The 19921-nt window shown below is 42.8% G+C and overlaps 1 protein-coding gene across 3 annotated transcripts in view; it reads right to left on the bottom strand.

The window, feature by feature from the left end:
• Positions 1–19921, bottom strand: part of KCTD1 (potassium channel tetramerization domain containing 1) — a 70585-nt gene that overhangs the window by 27724 nt on the left and 22940 nt on the right. For 2 of the 3 annotated variants that reach the window (XM_050891673.1, XM_050891671.1), the window contains exon 2: positions 6885–7063. In XM_050891673.1, coding sequence (XP_050747630.1) covers positions 6885–7048 — 164 coding nt within the window. In that variant the 5' untranslated portion in view covers positions 7049–7063. Of the gene's footprint in view, positions 1–6884; positions 7064–7521; positions 7537–19921 lie in introns of those variants that run through there. The other variant, XM_050891672.1, reaches the window with a different exon arrangement.

Here is a 19921-nt window from a genome sequence, read left to right as displayed (position 1 = left end):
TACACAAAACCACTTTTATGACACTTAGAACAGGAAGACATCAACTCCATGGCCCCTTTCAGTGATGACTCACCACATGATGTGAGAAGCTGCTAATCTGATCGAGCTATTTCTTTCACCTAGCCACCAGCCACAAGCAACAGCAACGACTTGCTGACCTTGCAAGTTGGACATATTACAGGACTAAGATTCAGAAAATACTCACTTCTACTGAGGCGATGGTGATGACTGACCTGTGATGATCATTAATTGAGGCAAAATGAGGTCAATATATACCCTGAGTTCAATATACACACCTAGAGATACAATTAATCTTGGTTCAGCCAGGACCAGAAAATACCCCTCTGAGCTCTTTATTGACAGATGTGTGTTACAAAAGATTTCTCTTTACAATATCAGTTGTGTAAATTCTCTGAATTTCTTTAAATAGGCATAAAGTACACTATCATTCGCAGTTCTGTTTCTGTTTTCCCCCCAAGTTTGTATATGTGGTTACACCAACCAGAACAACTGTACTGCCTAACTGTACTGAGAGTCTGGTCCCCGTGAATCAACGTTTCATTTTTTACTAATACATGCTACTGATGATACCAACATCATCAACTGTTTCTATCTCAGTTACTGGCATCTGTAAATATTTATGCTTAGAGATAGCAATCTTTTACACTTTCAGTCATCATCCCAAAGCATTTTACAAATTGCTTTTTTGTTAACCTTGGTAGGAAGCAACCAAAGCTCAAGGTTAAATCAGCTATCTTGGGTCACAGAACAGGTCAGCGAGAGAGTCAATGTATTTCCCTATCTCAAGCTCTCCCTTCCCCTTGCCACAAGACCATGCAGCAATCAAATGATGAAATATAAAAGGTGAGTAACTAGATGAGCAAGCCAGGATAGGTAACAAAGATTAAACTGAGCCTCTGCCAACTTCTTCTGCCTATTCCCCCTGCCAGAAACGTTAAAAAATTATTAAAAAACTGTGACCTGGACCACTCATGCTAACACAGCTGGCTGAGCTAGTGTATAGCAATATTGGAAACTCTCATGGAAGCTTGCTCTTTACAACTTGCAACACAATGTTTGTTCTCAAAGAGTGCAAGCCTGCTGTAGTCTTTAGCTACTGTAGTGTCATGGTTATTTAAGAAACACCACCTTATTGGGCTTTGGTGTTGCTACTCTAGAAAGATCACCAAATACCTCCAGAGAGAGAGATGTGCCTTTCAGGAAGATGAATTCAAATAAGGAGAGTGGAAATAAAGATGTAATAACACCCATTCTGTTAGTATTTGCTTAAAAAAAACCCCAAATGCTCATTAGTTAGTGTCGTCCTGGGACAGAGTTAACTCTCTTCTTAGTAGCTGGTACAGTGCTGTGTTTTGGATTTAGTGTCAGAATACTGTTGATAACACACTCATGTTTTAGGTGTTGCTAAGTAGCGCTTATCCTAAGCCAAGGACTTTTCAGTTTCCCATGCTCTGCCAGCAAGCAGGTGTGCAAGAAGCTGGGAGGGAGCACAGCCAGGACAGCTGACCCGAACTAGCCAAAGGGGTATTCCATACCATAGAACGTCATGCCCAGTATATAAACAGGGGGGAGTTGGCCGGGAGGGGTGGATCGTGGCTCTGACATCGGTCAGTGGGTGGTGAGCAACTGCATTGTGCATCACTTGTCTTTTCTTGGGTGTTACTTCTTTTTGTTGTTGTTGTTGTTGTATTCTTTTTCATTACAATTATTATTATTCTTAGTTAGTAGTGTACTTTTATTTTTACTTTAGTTGTTAAACTGTTCTTATCTCAACCCACGAGTTTTGCTTTTTTTCCCTTTCCTCCTCCCCACCCCACTGGGAGGGGGGAGCGGCTGTGTGGTGCTTAGTTGTTGGCTGGGGTTAAACCACGACAGTTAGAAAACTTTGGATTTATTTCTTTAAACAATTAGCATCACATGGCAGCAGTTTGAGAGGTACTATCCAAGATGAGTAGGAAACGCGTGATGGGGCTGCTCTTGTGGAGACATTACAGAGGGAGTCCTATGCAAAGTGCAGAACACCCCCACCACAACAGACCTCCTACCAAACCAGAAGTCTCCAGCATGGTGTTGCAACTTGCAAAATTTTGAACTAATGGCCACGTCGGGGTCTTATTTTGGAACTGGGCACAGTCTACAGACAACAGAAACTGCCAAAGCTCTGAAACAGGTAAACAGTGCTAGCCTGCCTAATTCATAGCGTGTCCTTGGAGGTCCACCAAGGCTTGCTCTCAAACTGTCAAAAAAGGCCAAGGACAGTCTGGGCATTCTCCTAAGTAATTCTGTACTCTTGATGCAATAGAAACCCTTAGCAACCAAAAAAATACCAGTGTCCTAACTGGATCCAAGTGTGTGAAATTTTATTTCCCTGAGGGCTGAGAGTGAAGATTGGGTAAGAAAACTGGGACACGAATGGATTGGTTCATATGAAAACCTGAAACAGCCCTGGGCAGAAATTTGGAAGTATTGTGAAATACCATATAAGAAGAATCCATCTTCATATGCAGGGAGTAACTCAAGATGGGAGATGTAGCAACACAAACAGATACCCCGAAAGGTTCTACAAAGAAATATATACAAGGTTTTTAATGAAATTTTCCCATTCTATGGTGGGAATACAGGATGTGGCAATCCAATGCCATGGTGTTATGCAAATATTTGTACCAGATGACTTGGACAGAACTAATTAAAAGTCCAGATGCTTTGAACACGAGATAGACAACGCTGCTGATATTGCTGATATCAGAGATATCAGACAGCTGATGCTCATATGATCAAAGTTAAACATCTTCCCATTTAGTTCTGATAGTCAGTTGAGGTTGTCTTAGCCTGGTGCACAATAACTTTTGGTCAATACCATACAGACAGCATTAAGCCTGAGAGATGTAGGAATGTCGACTCCAAGCAAAGGGTTCGATCCTACTGTAAGATGATAATGCACTGAAAGGAGGCGAGTAGGCTGCTTAGGTTCAAATATCAGAACTAACGGGCCTGTGCTTCCCCTACTTATAATCATAAATCCTAAAACCTCAACCCATTTTCCACAGACTCTCTGGCAACCATAAGGAACAATGGGACAGCATGCATGTGCCTCAGCTCTCAGGGGAGAAAGGCTCCTTTAGCAGACCCTCATCTTGTATTCATCTTCCCTAGAATAAAAAAATCTGAGGCTTTTTCTGGGTGGTAAAAAGCAGACCTATTTTTAAATCTTCATTTGCAAAATCAAAATAATAAAAAAATTTAGTGCACCCAAATCTTTAATAGATAACTCTGTGTTGCCAGGTATCATCCTGCAGATCTGGTAACTTAAAGTAAACCAAAGGTTGTTGAGAAGAGGAGGGCATAGTCTAGTTCAAAACAGAACAAATTCCAAAACCACAAAACTCCTTGCAGAATAGAAACAATTTGTTTCGTCGATTCACATGGACATACGAATAACTATCGGTCAACAACTGAGAAACAGGAGGAGCAATCTGTGTATGGGTGAATGCATCAAGGTCTACAGTCTTGGTGGAGAGCCCTGCACAAAAGGACACCCACCCCTCCTCAGGCATTTAACGAAAATTACTATTTCTTTCAGCAGACTGACCTTACATTAGGTCTTCTTGGTAGGTATACTGATTCAAATTGCCTCTTCTTGAAGCCTAAGTCTGGCAAATTGTATTATTCAGCTGCATGAGATCATGTCTGAGGCATGGTCTCACTGGTGTCTTGGGAGAACCTGAAGCCTGTTGACAAGATAAAATAATCATATGGGATCTTCCTGGTGAAAACAGTAGGTTCTCCCTGGTCTGGAATATAACTGGGCTCCTTTGAATTCTATGCTACTGGATTTTTAAATGAATTTTGGGTTGGGTTTTTGTAGCATTATTTCAGCTTCAGAATTTAAAATTCTAGGATTACTCAATTCAAACCATCTATTAGATAAGCTGCTTGTCTGCTGGATTGCTTCACTGTGTCAGCCTTTGGCCAAAACACAGACAGGCTCCGATTCCTTGGGTTCTTCAATCACAAGAGCATTTAAGAGAAGCCCTCGACGGTCTTTCCATAGCAAAGGGCAGGGACCCAGCATCAGTAGCAAAACGCTTTTATAGTTGCACCTGTTTTTCTTTGGAGGAATGAATGGATACCTGTCAGTAGGCATTTTACATATCAAGGCACAAACCAGGCTGGGGGATCTAACAAAATAATTATGGAAAATGAGCCCTGCGAGCTACAAGTCTTTACCTGATATCATTTAAGGAACCCTTTTTTAAAGTACTCTTTCCAATTCCTACTCTACTGTCCAGGAAGGAGAAAACAGAGAGGCACAAGATGAGATGCTATTGAACCCAAAAGGAGAAGGAAGGGTACACTGGCTCCAAAGCAGAGACTGCTCTACCAGGATAGGTCTCCTTCACACCAACAAGTCACAATGACTCCAAAGCTGCTGGTTTGGATATCACCCTTTCAATCTCACAAAGAAAGATGACTCTGGTACCTGGCCCACAGATGAAAGGTTCATTTTAGGCTTCTGGCCCTTAGACTACATGTAATACAAGTCAGAAGCCTAATGACTTTCATGTCTCAACCTGTTAGATGCTGGAGCCTGCAACCTATGCCTTGACTCATCCCTGGAGCAGTGCTCTTTCAGGCAAGATAATCAAGACCTCATTTTTCATAGACAATACTTCATATGACAGTAAGCCTCAGGAAGCTTCAACTGGCGCAAAGATATCTATGAGACCCTGCCTTAGTTTTGATCTCATTCACACACGTGATATTGGCAGAAAAAGAAAACATACAAGCAATGTTGACCAAAACCTTGCATTAAGTAACAAAGTTAGACTGTAGATATAGACTGACTGGGTCAGGCCCCAAGGAACAATTTGTATTAAGGTCCAAATATTACTGGATAATTTGTACCCAGCATTCACCATATATATATATATATAAAAATACACACCCCCCTCATTGGAAAAAAAAACGTTAAGGTAAAATCTCACAGACAAAACCCAAATGACTATATCACAATTGCCAGCTTATTGCTTCATGCCATTGTCTTGACATCCAAACGAGTTTAATAATCGCTCTTTTGAAGCTGCTAATGTTAAAAAAAAAAAATCTCTCAAGTTCTGGAAGTGGCTGGGAATTCCAAGTTCCAACAGCTACGCTGGAAATATTCACTCATCAAGGGGTTCAAAAGACACTGTCAGAACTGAAACACAAATGCATATCAGAACGACTTGAAACAGAATGACTATAACTCAGAGTTTGGGTTTTCTTTAAATTATGTTTGAAGAGCTTTAAAATGTTTAATTTATTAAATGGGCTTTGATACTACAGCCATAGCTTCCACTTTCAAGAGCTACCATGGCTCAATTGAACACAAAATACATTAAACTTAAACTCCACTGCCACCATAAACACTTATGAAAGACATTTTAGTGTTTCTTCACTTAAAGTAATATGCTGTCCCAGTGAGTTTGACATGGCAACAGAAGCTGCATGTATTAATAGCAGCAGCCTCTCATACTGCACACACAACAGTTTCAAACACTATCACTACTCCAACTACTGAAAAAATGCTAAGTAATCACAACTCCTAGTAGCTGAACACAAGCAGGTCCTAAAAAAAGTTCCCCAAAACAATAGATTTGGTTTTCGAAGAACAGTTCAAGTTTTTCCAGACATTGCTTCAATGTCTCCTGGCAGGCCTGCGCTTTGGCATGGCTTCTATTACTTCCCTCTGCTTGGCCTTCCTTGAGGAGGTTGTCATAAGAAAGGCCATGTGCCCAGCTGTTTCTCTTTCATACATCTTTACTGTTCTCTTCCTCTAGCCCTGTTAGCTCCTAGCGTCAGAAGCACTACTCCAGTCCCACCTAAAACTACGTAGGCAACGCTGCAGAGGCAGTAGTCCCAGTGAAACCCATGCTTAGAACGAAATCAAATCCCGTGAAGTGTGCCTTGTACCGTTTGGAAAGGCAAGTCAGAGTTGTGGGATCAAGAAACTCAAGAACTCCCCCCGAGTGGAAAGACCATGAAGGTAACACCGCCTTCCTTCTAGAGCAGGATCAGGCAGTGAAGGGCGAGGTATAGACTAATACTGTGGACATGATCAACCCCTGTTAACTGATAACCAACTCGTAGAATTACAATATTACTACAGTGTTTATCTGCCATCACCACCATGTAATATCCACACACACTGTGTTCAATGCACTGTTGTTTTCTTAAAGCTGCACTCTTATTTCATCTACTCTACATACACCACTCACTCTAGTGTTTTCTAACTGCTTAATACCAGTAAGCTACCAGAGTCACAAATGTTTCATTCAGAAGGTACATGAGAGTTAAGAGTCTAATTATTTGAAAAGTCCTAAGATTCTATTAAAAGTATTCAGGTAATGCTGTCCTATATTTTTTAACATACAACCTTGCCTTTACCTCAAGTGACACATCCGAGATTACACATTGATAGCACAGGAGAGCGGTTACTGCTCTAAAAGAAACAAAACAAATACCCCAACACCCCCACCTTTGGACTTAAATGCAGTATCGCTACAGTTTTTGAATGTAATAAACCACAGAACGGGTGCCCTGGCATAAAACCAGAATTGTAGGTGGTAGAAAGTAGTGCTCTTTACCATCGACTTTGTTTCAGTACACACACATAGGGATTTGCAGGAGTGCCATTTGTCTGAAACATAGTGGAGCAGGGAAAGAAAAGTCAGTCTCTAACCTGCTATGAACAAAGAAACCTAATTTAATATTGAAACAAAAGGAACTAAATTTATCATTCTAAGACAGCCCCAGGACGTCCAAGCATGAAATGGAAGAAAAGGAGTTGCCAAAGACATGCAGAACAAGCTTTTTAAAGTTACCTGGAATCGGGATATTTTGTAAGCGTGGCCAAGCTGCTGGTATACATGTGCCCACCCACATCAATGTGAACTGGCGCGTTGGATTTTGTGAGCTGTGCTGGAGTGGGGATGCCTTGATTGTTCAATGGAGATGCAGGGGATCTAGTGATCAGAGGTCTTGACATATTGGGCCGACTGTCCTGTGAAGAGATAGACCTGGGTTAATGATCTCCTTAAAAACCTCACAGAAACCCACAGTCTCGAGTCAATAGCACTGTCTCGTAGTCTCAGCTTATGATTTTTATCTTGTTAAAGCACAAACAAATATTTGGCAGGTTTTAAAATCAATCCAGCTCTAAGAGTCTTAAGTGGCTACGTTTTAAATAAGTGGGGCAAAATGCAGCAATAAAACCCACAAAGTAGAAATCATGTTCAATAAAACAAGTTTTTCCTGAATATTGCTTGTGACAGACAATCCATACAAAAAAAAAAGGTCATTCTCGTATTTAAGAGCTGATAAAGGCTCTGACAGAAAGAGCTGCAGACAGAAAGACCAAGAACAATTACTGTTTTCCTTAATTAAGACGACCCCAAGTAGACTTTCTGTTCCTTCCCAAGCCCTCCATCACTGCCGTACAGTCAGAACAGAAATACAAACCCTCAACTCCTCCATCCTGCACACTCTTCTCTGGAATTCCCAATTCACATAGCACGGAAACAGAAGCAGAAACACCTGGACTAGTCAACTGCTCATGGACTGCAGACCACTGGACATCGACAGCCTTTGAGAAAGACATTTTCCATTTAAAAGTTATACGTATGGCGACAGATGCCCCTGCGTGCCCCGCATAGGCTGCAGGTCTGAGCGACTTCCCGAGGCAGGCGAGCTCCGAGAGCGGAGCGGGAGCCGATGCTTTGCTGATGAAACCAACTTTTAGTCACAAAGGAAGAGATGTAACGCCAGCAAACAGCAGACACAGCCTGCGCGCGCGGCGGGTGGGGCAGGGCAGGGCGATTTGCTGGAGCCAGTAAGGCAGGCTGCATTCAAAGTTGGGGATTAAAATAGAAATGCATTCGAGAGCGGTTTTGAGACAACCCTGCTTTCGACTGAAGGAAAGCTCCGTACGGCGTGGAATCTTATGGGGATGCCCCGAGAACTAAAAGCCCTTGCAAATTACTAAGTTTTACATTTAAAAGGTAAGCAAAGCAGCCAGAAGTCAGATACACTTCATCACAAAACTCTCTTTGTTCTTTCGACACGTCTTTCAGCTGCAAAAGGTAATGGATTTCTTGTAAACATCTCCGCAGACCTGGGCAGCAAACCTCGCAGAAGTGGAGCACGGCCGTGAGAGAGAGTTACGGGGTATTCGGACTAGCGAAGTCCGCTGCCGCTGAAAACATCATTTCTCCATTTTTCATGGCTGTTAAAAAGACTCACACCATAAAGGCAACACAAGCCAGGTAAATGTCTAACTGAAATGATTTACAGGCCGATGTTGCACAATAAATCCAAGTAATATGTAACAAAAGGCATCTATAAACCACAAGGTACTTAACTAATTTTCTTTCACACGCAAAAGCAAGCTTAGGTCAAATACTGATAAAAACGAAGGGGATGAAGAAAAACATCTAGTTTAGATGTTGGGGGGAGAGGACTGGTTTTTTTCTGTTTCTTTATAAGCAGAAGTTAATATAAATCTGCAGAAATACCACGCTTAATCACTACAATTGCTTGAGGAGGCGCCTGCAGCGCAATGAAGACAAGTCCAGACAAAATAAGGTACACACGCTATGCAAAACTAATGTCTGCTATAAATGCTATGTGGTACAACCACCACCCAAGATGCTACTGATCTGCAGTATGATATTTAGTAAAATAATGAAGAAAAAAATTAAAAACAACTGGAAAGGTGAAAGTAAGAAGGCAAGGAGTGATGCAAACTGGGGGGGGGAAGCACGCATTGGACGATTAGCAGGAGGAAAGCAGTGGATGTGAAGAAGGGAACACATTTCAGTGCTTAAAAGCAGATGAAACAGTTTGGGAAAAAAAAAAAAAATCATCAACAAAGGCTGAGACTAAAAAGAAAAACAAATTCCGTAACTTCTATGAGGAAGACACCACCACCTCCCTTAGCAGGATCCTCTCTGGCAGAAAAACACAGCCCTGTTGCAATTTAGCACACTGCAGCACCACCGAGTCTGTAACAGTTTTTCAATTGGACACATTCTCCTGTATACCCTGCCTGGGGCTGCTCGGGAGAAAATGAACAGATTTGCAGGGTTAATATTGTAGTTAGGCTGGGACCTCATTCAGCATAACCTCATTCAGATAGCACCAGCTGCATGAAATGGTAGAAGAATGTGTAGTATAAACATCACTGCCAGGATGGGAGATAGGTCAAAGGACTGTGGGCATTTTACAAGGCAAAAAAAACCCCCAAAACCATAAGAAAAAGGGAACCAGTTTCCAAAAACAAGATGTAACCAAGCTACCATTTACATAGTTTACCTACTAAAACTCCCAAGAAATAAAAACGCTTTATAATAAAACCTTTTGCTATCTTATTTCACCCTCCTCCTTTTCAACATTCCCCCTTCAAGTTACCTGCATTTATTGTGCCTCAAGAAACAACGTCCATCTGCTCAATGTTTAGATATTAAATACAATAATGCTAACCTTGGTCCAGCCTTAGCTCATGAAGCACAGTTCCTTGGATAAAACCAGTTCACTACTGTTTTGGAGACCACTTTGAAATTAGGCAATGGTATTTTTACTGCAGTTGCCCCAGAGAAATTAAAGCAGAAGTGTGATTCAGAGAACCGGCTGCTTAAAAAAACAGTTTCTTTTATGTGGCACAAGCCACTAGCGCAGCCACAGCACAGAAGATCACCATCCAATGGGTATAGCATTAAGACCACTCCGACATTTAACAGATCAGAGTTAAATCTTTGCATTAGTTAAATCACTGTATTGGTTCAGCTATGGAAAGGATAACACAGGGGCAAATAGTCTCTCTGAAGAAATACACGGCTTGCGTTGGATTATTGCAAACATGGATGTGAACAAGCTTAGGTAAAAAGTGGTTAGAACAAGGCACTGCTGGTAAATTAAGCTTCTACTACCTAAGGTGATTACAAATATAATTCCTTAGAAACAATTACAGGAGGAGAGAAGGGAGTCATAGAAACTAAACTCAATGGGATCCAGCAAGCTATCTAGAACAGCTGATGACAAAAAGGATCAAAAAGCTCCTCAGAAACCTTTCTTGGTGTGCTTGGTGTCAGGCAGGTGAGACTTGCACCCAGGAAGGGTTTATAGCTCAGCCACCGCTGTTCCCACATGGGAGATCACAGAGGTTGTCGTCTGCCTCAGGAACCGCACCAACTTTATTCACGAGTGGGGGACAAAGCACAGCTAGCGCCTGCGCAGGCTGGATGGGCAGCAGCCTTCCTGATCTGTCAACAGTCCGTTTTTCACTTGGTACCTTTTCTTCTCAAACATTTTCATATTTACCCTACAAAAAATTAAATAAGAACAGGAAATCCCAGGTTTTACAACAGTTCCTGTGGACCAAAATACTTCAAATACCCTGTAAAACATTTATCGTTATTAGTACTCAAAGATCTTTTTTTTCCCCAACAACTTTTCAAAAATATGAGTTCTGATTTCCAATCAGAACGCATTTATTACTAAAACTACGTACTCAAAAGTGCTACAATCTGTGCGCTAGGTAGGTTAAAGGCATTTAAGTCGTATAGAACTTTTCAGTTTTGGTTCAGCACACAAAAACGCTGCTCTATTAGAGCAGTTTGGGGCTCCTCCACTGTCTTGCTGATATTTGGAAGGAGTCTTTCAACAACAAGCAGTTTGTAGGCCTAGGTCTTTTGAGTATATCTGAACCTGCTTCTCATTTTCCGCTCTAGGCAAGCCCTCCCATAGGCTCAACAGAAGCCAAAGCAGCCCTGCCTAAACTCCTCCTCCCTGGGATTTATAAAAATCCTTATGATTTAGGAGTCTTTCTACCTAAGGGGATTGAGGATCATGGAAGAGAGCTTTCAGATCTCTTCTCCTCCTTGCCTTTTTCTTCTATACCGCCTTCTCCCCAACTCCATTCAAGAATATTGTTAAAGAATAAGCTTTTACATCTGGGTTGAAAAAACACAGTACCTGTAGGGCTGAGATGCACACCCATGCAACTGGTCTACTAAACAACAACAACATAGGAACCACGTCAATCTTCTGGTAGCAAGTGGAAGAAATAAGAGATATGTGAAGAACACGAGTTACTACACTGTGCTGCTAAGTGTGCAAAAATCAGAGAGACAGGAGGCTTCCTCCTCCCCTCAAAATATTCGCTCACATTAGACTGCTATGATTAGCAGTGGTTTCAGAAGTGCTATTTACACTCTGTGGTCTTGAGTAAAGTCATTCCAGTTCCCTTCTTAAGCCAGAAACCTTGACAAAAAACCATGCCACTACAAGACAACCTGAGCTCACTCACAGGACCGACATTCAAGCACAAAACATATGCTTGACTCACTGGACTGTGGGGATCATTTTAGGTTGCAGGTCAAGACATTGCTGGCTAGGGTTATTATAGTCAACATCTTCCCTGTGAGCCAGTCCAGCTCAAGCAGGAGTATATATATGCTACTCAATATACTGTAGCTCTAGTCTTTGTATCAAATTCTAAAATTATCGGATGCTCCCTGTCACAGCCCAGGCAATTATTACTGCTGAGAAACTCAGTTACATATTTCTAACTCTCTTGGATTTTTTGGGTGGAGGTGAGGACAAGCTTGTCGTATCTAGTCTAGACATTAGAAACAATAATCATGCAGTCGTTTATTCTAAAGGATTAAATCTGTCTGTATTCATTATCTTTTTTTTCCACAACGGAAACTCAGGAGAGATGTTTCTCCTCACAAAAGCTTGGTACCCAGGAACAGCTGGCAACAGCAGTTAGCACACCCACATCAGCCACCTTCAGCAGAAAAGTCTCCTCTGAACACATACATCCCACTGTATGGGGAATGAATCTGAACAGTGAACAAGCTTCAGGAACTGGAGACAAATCCCTTTTCCTTCAGTACAAAGCAGAAATCACTCAAGTGTCACGGACAGCTACGTGCCCGACTCCGAAATAAACAGCAGGCTGATACTTAGGGGTGCTTGTGGGATGCGGGAAAGCCCAGTTCAAGTCCCTCATCCAAACCAGGAACATTAGGACTACTCTCAGATTCGGCTCCCGCACAAGTGTCCCCATTCTGAGGACGCACTTTTTCAAAACAAACATTTCATTAAAGATTAAAAAAAAGCAATCATGATCATGTCTCACCACAATGCTTAAACAAGTACCCCCCACTTTTTTTCAATTCAGCAAAAACAGTCGCCACAACAAAGAGGCTGGAGAAAGCATTTATTCAACATAAACAATATCAGTACAGTACAAACAGCACTTCTGGAAGGTGTAGCAAGCAGGCAGAGATACAGAGCTACGTGTCCAGGAAGCAAAGGTGCTTGTCCTGCTGGAAAGGGAAAATCCCACCCTGGGCACCTTTATGGGCTGGCAATGTCCTTGCACCAAATTCTCTGACTATGGTCGTGGTACGCTGCATCCACAGACGACACCAGGTTGTGCTGGCCCCTCAGACAGAGCCCTGCAAGGTGGTCAAAGACTACCACGTGCACAACACTGTGTGTGCAAGCTGCATTTTGGTCTCTTAAGGCGTGCGTGCCATCGCAGTGCCTTCTCTTCACCTTTGCTCTGAAGAGCCCAGAAGCACAAAGAAGTTGCCCAGATCTTGGGCAAAAAGTCTTCACACGTGAGCACATCCATGCCCTTTCTTCTGCTTCTTCACCCTTACACCGATGGCCAGTAGCTTTCCGAGGACATGGTTGGGCTGTACTGGTGCCACTGGGTCTGCAAAACAAAGAAATAGTGCATCGTTTTCCCCAGCGAAAATATGCCGATTGCACTGTCATGTTTTGGCTTTCATCAATGTAATCGACTGCTCTTTCCCTCGCAGCTGCGAGCTTTAGGATTGCTGACTCTGAACATTACAAATTACGTTTATAAAGCAAAACTCCAAAACAATTGTGTTCGAGTGCCACAAGAGAAACAGGCCCAAAACCACTATCAACTGCAATTCAGTGCCACAGTAAGCTGAGATACCAGGTCCCCTGAGACTCAGCGGTAGTACTAGAATTATTATTTCAGACCTCTGGAGGAAAAGCCTTATTTTAAATCCTGAATGTCTGCCAACATGTGACAGAAGGTCAAATTATCCTATGCAAGACAGTTAAACACAATGGAGAGCTTGAGAAGTAGGTTTTCTTGAGATGCTGAGGCACCCAAGCGCAGCAGAAGACCTACTACTATACCAAGCAGCTGCTCACTCCTCCCACCACAAGTGCCATGCTTGCAGCACTCAGTATTATTTGCAGAAATACATGCAGCAATGCATTTTAGAAAGATGGATGCCACAAGGCTGCCTGAGAGAGGGGACAGAGGTACCCAGAGGGGTCCATCATAGCCAGGGTGTAAGGTATAGGCCATCATGAAACAAAACCTTGGCTGAAACCCTTTCCTGGATGTGCCAGGAACTGTGTTAGGCTGTCTTCTGTATCCTGCAATAGCCCGAATACAGATCAAGCCTACAAAGGTGACAATGGACCCCTTGTCACAACAGAGCGGCTATAGCAGTGGTGACTGGAGCACTTACCTGACGGGACAATTTTAACTGCTACATCCTCCTTGTCCCAGAGGCACTGGCACTAGGGTGGAGCACCGATCTGGCCCCTCAAGACGGGGGTCCCTTGCTCCACATCCTGCATGCTGGCTGCTCACAGCCTCCTCCTCCTTGAGATGCTGGCGCTGCTGAGCACATACACCCGCTCAGTGCTTCAAGTGCTGGAGAGATTGTGGTTGCATTTCCTCGGTAAAATGAGCCTTGCTGGGATTTCATCAGAGCTGATCAGGACCTAGAATAAATGCCACAGGTGCAGAGAACCAAATGCGAGGCAAGGGGCTGAGGGAAGCGAAGTATTTATGCTGGATGGAGAGAGCTGCCTACCCGGAGAGGCAGGACAGTTAAAAATGCCCTGGGACAAGAGCTTGAAGACACTTTGAGAATCTCAGCGCCCAGCAGCCGAGTCTGCAGCACACAACTAACTTCAGCAGAACAGCTCTAACCATACCTTCATCAGAAACTGGCCACTGAGACCTTAAGAAAAATCTCTAACTGGAGAAAAAGGATTTAGGGATAAGGGCAGGAGTCAAATGAGGACCTGTGCTTATACCAGTACGGCAGTAAAGGCGAGTCCAAAACCTGGAAAAGGTCAAGTTTACAGAGACAGGATGCATCTACTCAAGTGCTTATAAACTTCTCTGAAGATTCCCCTAAGCCTTGAAACTGCAGACAAAAGTTTAATACCTCCCTCAAGATATTCTATAAATTTGTACTCTTTATGGAAGATTAACTCAGCCCCTTGCTTGTTTGGGTAAGCAGTGCTGAGGCCAGCCCAAATGTTTCCATTTATTACATTCAGGCCCTGCAAGTAAAGCTCTGTTCTTCTGCACTGCCTACCCATTTCTTGCTGTGCACACCCTCTATGCTTTGGTCAAGCAAGTGGTAAGTGTGGCTGACACAGGACTTGACTGCCATAAGGCAGGCAGGATCTTTGGCATATATCCAAACCATTGCACTATTAAAAAAAATCCACATAAAACTTGGGGGTCCAGCCCAGATTCACTACCCCCAAACACACAGACTTCCACTAGCCACTTTGGCTTTCATAATGGTCTTTCACAGACCATAGACGACTTCTACGGTCTTCAGATGTGCTGATTCGATTCTCGCTCAGTAAAAGCGGCCATTTAATTTACAAGCAAAACCGGATTTGAAAGCTGCTCTCAATTACTGCACAGCACACCACTGCCCACCTGACACTGTATAATCACAGGGTGTTTACCCCAGGATGCAGCAGGCAAAAACATCCCCTAACCATGCTGGAGGACGCAGTGTTTAGACACAGGAGGACATCGGACCAAAGGTCAACAGACCTGCTGTGCTGCTTCTAATGGTGTCCTATGATACGAGCAGACTGGATACCTGGCATTTCAGGCCACTTGCTCCACCAGCAGCTTGTCTGTTCTGCACCGGCTTCTACTAAAACTAGCGAGAAAATTGATTTAGGAGTGACCAAAAGGAAGCGTAAGTCCCCAGCCTGAGCCTTCTCTAACTGGACATGCCCAGCTCAAAATATTTCACAACGTGTATAGCGAAGCACCTCAGTGACCTTCACTCAGCCTTCTTTATTCTCACAGGCAAAAGGGGCATCCTGCCAGATACTGCAGAAACTATTACTAGCCAGTAAGTGCCAAGAGATCCCTCAGTCTCAGCGGAGAAAGGCTGCAGTCATTGTGGATGCTTTTTAAAAAAAAAAAAAAAAAAAAAAAGAAACGCTATTAAAAAGATGAGCAGTCCCTGGGAAAGAGGCTGCCAAGTCTGAAGAGCCTTTAGCAGCCTGGCAGCCCTGCCCACAACACTACAGCTGATACAAAAGTCTTTGCTTCTGCTGCCCCGAGGACAGTTTCACTTACTTTCCTTTAAACCTGGAAAATAGGTCGCTTTTCTTCTCTTACCTCTATCAAACCTCAGGTAGCAGAGACAATGTGAATTTACCTGTACTTCACAGGAAAGCAAGCACACAAAGGGAGTTTCACCTTTTGGCAAAGGACAGAGATGACAGACCAGTTCTCCTCCATACAGGGCTTCATTCATTCCAGCAAACAGCATCAATCCAAATACCTTGGACTACTTCATCCCTGCTGCAAGAGGCATGGCCTGCCAGCACCTTTGCAGAGAACATACCTACGTACTCTGGGGCTCCATCCAGAGTCTATACCTCATGCCTGAAAGAGGCAGCCACTCGGGCAGCTCTCCCCAGTCCCTGGGAATAGCCCAGCACAGAGCAGCCAACAGCTCCTGCTGCCTCCATGAGGGATGGAGGATCTCCCAGCTCATCTCCTGCACCAGTGAAGACAGGCGTGCAACAGCCACCTCCACCCCATGCATGTACATGGGGTTCGGACCAGGAACGGACATGGGAAGGGATAGGGAAGCTCTGAACACCGGAATCCATCTTCCAACTGTTCCCAGGTGGACACCTCGTAGGTTGAGATATATTAATAATGTAATTTTTAGTCAGACTTCTCACTCAAGTGTTGTTGCCTTTTATCCACTCCTAGCAGGCACTCTGTGCATATTTTGTAAGAGTCTTTACATAAGAAAAGGACAAGGAAAAAAAAAAAAAACCACACTCCCTCCTGGGTTTAGAAGGAAAGAATTTCTGTTTGCCAGAACCATGCTGGTATATTTGAATGCAAAGTTAAACAAATCCTTAAAGATGGTGTCAAAGTTTGAGTGGGAAAGAAACCAACTGGTTACATTCTTCTTGGACCAAGTTTGCAATTTGTTCGATAATCTTCTGGTGAGAAGCAACACCAAAAAACAAGCATTGCTAAAATCTGTCTGTTTTGTTTGCGAGTTAAGATACTATCACTAGTACATGAATAAAGATTAACATCTTGAATTGCAATCATATCTGAAGATTTTAAAGACCCATAAAAATGCAGACTTCAGTGGGATAACTGGAAGATCGTCATGAACTGTCAGAATTTGAGAAATGGGTTTTTCTTCTTTAGATTTGACTCAGAAACTGAACAAAAATAAGCCCGTACTGCCTTATTTGAAGTTAATTTACACTCCAGTTTGAATAGCACCTGCCCTTGGGTATGTTCCAGAAGAACGTCTACCTTTCCACAAAGGGAGGCTAACACCCATTGTAAAACTTCCAGAGGCACATTAGATGTCTGTTCCCCCCCCAGCAATTTCACCCTTAGAAGTAGAAGGAACGCTGCCAGTTACAGCCTGTGCTGAGGAAACATGAGTTATAATTTTACCCTGGGAAAATTGCTGAACTGGGAGCTTCTGGTGTGGCATAGGTCTTGCCTTCGCAATCCAATGGTTCTTTTGATTCAGAGAGGCTTTGAAAGGGTGGTGATGAAAAACATAGCCTCTCCCTTTGAATCAGCCAGCCGCCTGCTTTCCTTTGCACTTTTAAAATTTGGTTTATTAATTTGCCTAGGAGCAGAAAGAGATAATACTGACCCATCTAGAGAAGATGTGTTTTTGGATGTATCACCAGAACATGATCTACCTCAGATTGAACATGTAAACGACAAAAAACCCACCTTCGGACTATCTGAAGAATTTTATATCTGGAATCACCTTACCAGGCTTAAGAAAAACACAAGAAAGCCTCTATTAGCTCTTCCTGCCATATGAAGAGGAAAAAGGGACAAATTATAAGGATCCAATAAAACTGTGTCTTTGAAATGCTGTAACACACAAGAGCTCTAAACACTCTCCAGATGTTTCTTGCAGCAACCAATAATAAAATAGTCTCAGACGGAATCATAATTTTGAAGACATTGCGTCCACTTAGTAATTATGAGACTAGACAATAAAACAGATAGACAGCTTCATCTAAAACCTAACTGGAGAAAAAAGGCACAAAAGGGCTTTAAAGCCATACATTTGCAATTATCTAATTTATGATGAAGATGTAAACAGAACTGCAATTTTGACAGTTACAGTACAGGCTGGTAGAGAATTAGAAACACGGTGTGAAATTGTAATCTTAAATTATACATCCCTCGCTCCAGTATTGGTGCAACGCAACGCTACGGGCAAAAAGGACTGACTTTTAGAAGCCCTGCATCATCGCTGTGTTTTCCTCCTCTCTCCCATCCACCTCCCCTCCCAGCAGGGTCTCCAAAGCTGAACTTAGCAGAGCAACGACCCTGCCTCTCAAAAATTATAATCTACTGAAACCCCACCAGAGGGACAGAGACTGCCAAGAGGGAGGACAGTGCGAGGAAATGGTAAAAGCTGAACTTACTGAAATGACAGGCTTTTTGGAAGTCCTTGTTAAGACGGACTGCAATAAGGAGCGTTTACTCAGCTCTACCACGATCCCATGCATTTCCAGGGCTGCCTGTGACTTTTTTCTCTCCTCTTGTAACTCCCATTAAAATTATCAGCCTACAGATTTCATAACAAGCAGGAGAATGAAAAAGCCCGAACACTATCACGAGAGAAATCGTATTATCATTAGCTATTTCAAAACGCACACGGGTTACTTAATACCTCGGGACAGGCGGCATAACACCACACAGGTGCTGCCGGTGTAGGGACAGGAAACAGCCTCCTGCTAAAAACACACGTACGAGGCAGCACGCAAGGACGGGGGCCTCCCCAGAGCTCTGGAAATGGGCTATCCACACAGCACACAGGACCTGAACCGAAAACTATCAGTGACCCAGATACTTCCCTACCCCCGCCCCACACTAAAATCTGTCCATTTTAAAAATTTGGATTTTAAATCCCTCGGAGTAGGTATGCTTTTTGGTGGCTGGTAGGAAGGGGCTGAAGTCCTGAATTAAGCTAAATACAGCCGTGGTTAAATTCAAAAGGCTCCTTCCATGCAGTAGCGCATGAAGGTTTTTAGTTTGTTTTACCTCTTTTCTGGTGTTTGAAGTTTTCTTAAATGCTGGGAAAGCATTTAGGGACGAAGGGAGAAAAGGAATGGTAGGTACATGACTGTGGGGGTCAAGCAGCAATTTTTTTTGGTTAGTGTGAAGGGCAGGATTTGAGGAAAGGAGAACACAGGAGTCTGCTCTGGAAGGCAAGAAGAGTGCTTGGCAAGATGACGACCATATGGCATATGAACAAAGCATATTTTAGATTTGGTTCATTTGATTCCATTATGTGTAACAGATACTTTAGGATCCAAGGCTAAGAAATACAATTTTGATTATTATTGTTTTCAGACCTGTAGGGATTTCTCCAACTAGTCATTGTAGCTCGTATGATGAAAACATCCATTTGGCAGCTAATTTTAGCATTTTTTGCCCAAAAGGGTGGATTAACCCTGAATCTATATAACCATGTGCTATATGCTAACAGAAGCCATCATTGCCACCACCAACCTCATGAAGCAGCAATCCACTATCTAGTTGTAGACAGAACGACCTCTGCTAACTAGCTCAGCAAACTCTTAATTTTACATAAAAAGGCTTTTACTTGACCCAACACCACAACAGACCACGCACATAACCTTAGAATAGTGGATGAAATCTTATACAATATACGTTTCTTTGGACTGCATGGCCTGCTTCTAAGTCTGCGTTTGTGCTTCTCTGGTCATTACTAAGACGCAAAGCACTGGTGCTTGGACAACAAAAGGACCGGAAAATGTTTAAAGAAGCAGAAAAGACTATGCTTGTCAATCAACAAGAAACGCCTATCTTACTTTCTCTAGCTATTGTCTTTTATCGCCTCCAATGTACAACACATTGCAATAAAATTGAAAAGCAAGAAATAAAGACACATTAACATAAACTAATAGTACATATAGCTGTGTTACGACACAGAAACCAACAACAGAGAAGAATTACATCATTAGATGATTCTGAGGGACAGCTCGAAATTAAAAAGGCAAACGGCAGCTTCACCAAGAAAATGAAAGCTAAACAAAATACACAGTTATTTTATTTTCAAAACATATAGAAGTTAAGTGAGACAACCCAGGACACACGCTGTCACTTGCCACAGCTGGACCAACCACCATGGGGTAAGCATTTAGGTATGAAATTTCTCTTTTGGTAGGCTGTTCTGTAATGCGGCTCTTGGAGAAGCTGGCCCTTGCCAAGAGGCTCGGCTAATTTAACTACTGATAAGGCAGTAAGCCTTATATGAAATTATCCTCATTCAAAACAATACTTGAAGAAATCTTTTGTTGGGTTGGTGGGGAAAGGGGGGGGAAGACTTCATCTAACTAAAGCTGGAGAAAACAAACCCACTGAATATCTTCAGTGGTAATAACCAGTAAGACGATGCCGATAAGGGGAAACATCCTCTATAAGTCCAGACTGACAACTCTGAACTACACCTGGCTTCTGCAATAGAGACAAAACAATTTTAAAGAA

The sequence above is a fragment of the Gymnogyps californianus genome, chromosome 2 (assembly GCF_018139145.2).
Source record: "Gymnogyps californianus isolate 813 chromosome 2, ASM1813914v2, whole genome shotgun sequence".
Lineage (NCBI taxonomy): Eukaryota > Metazoa > Chordata > Aves > Accipitriformes > Cathartidae > Gymnogyps > Gymnogyps californianus.
This window is presented reverse-complemented; position numbering and strand designations above follow the sequence as displayed.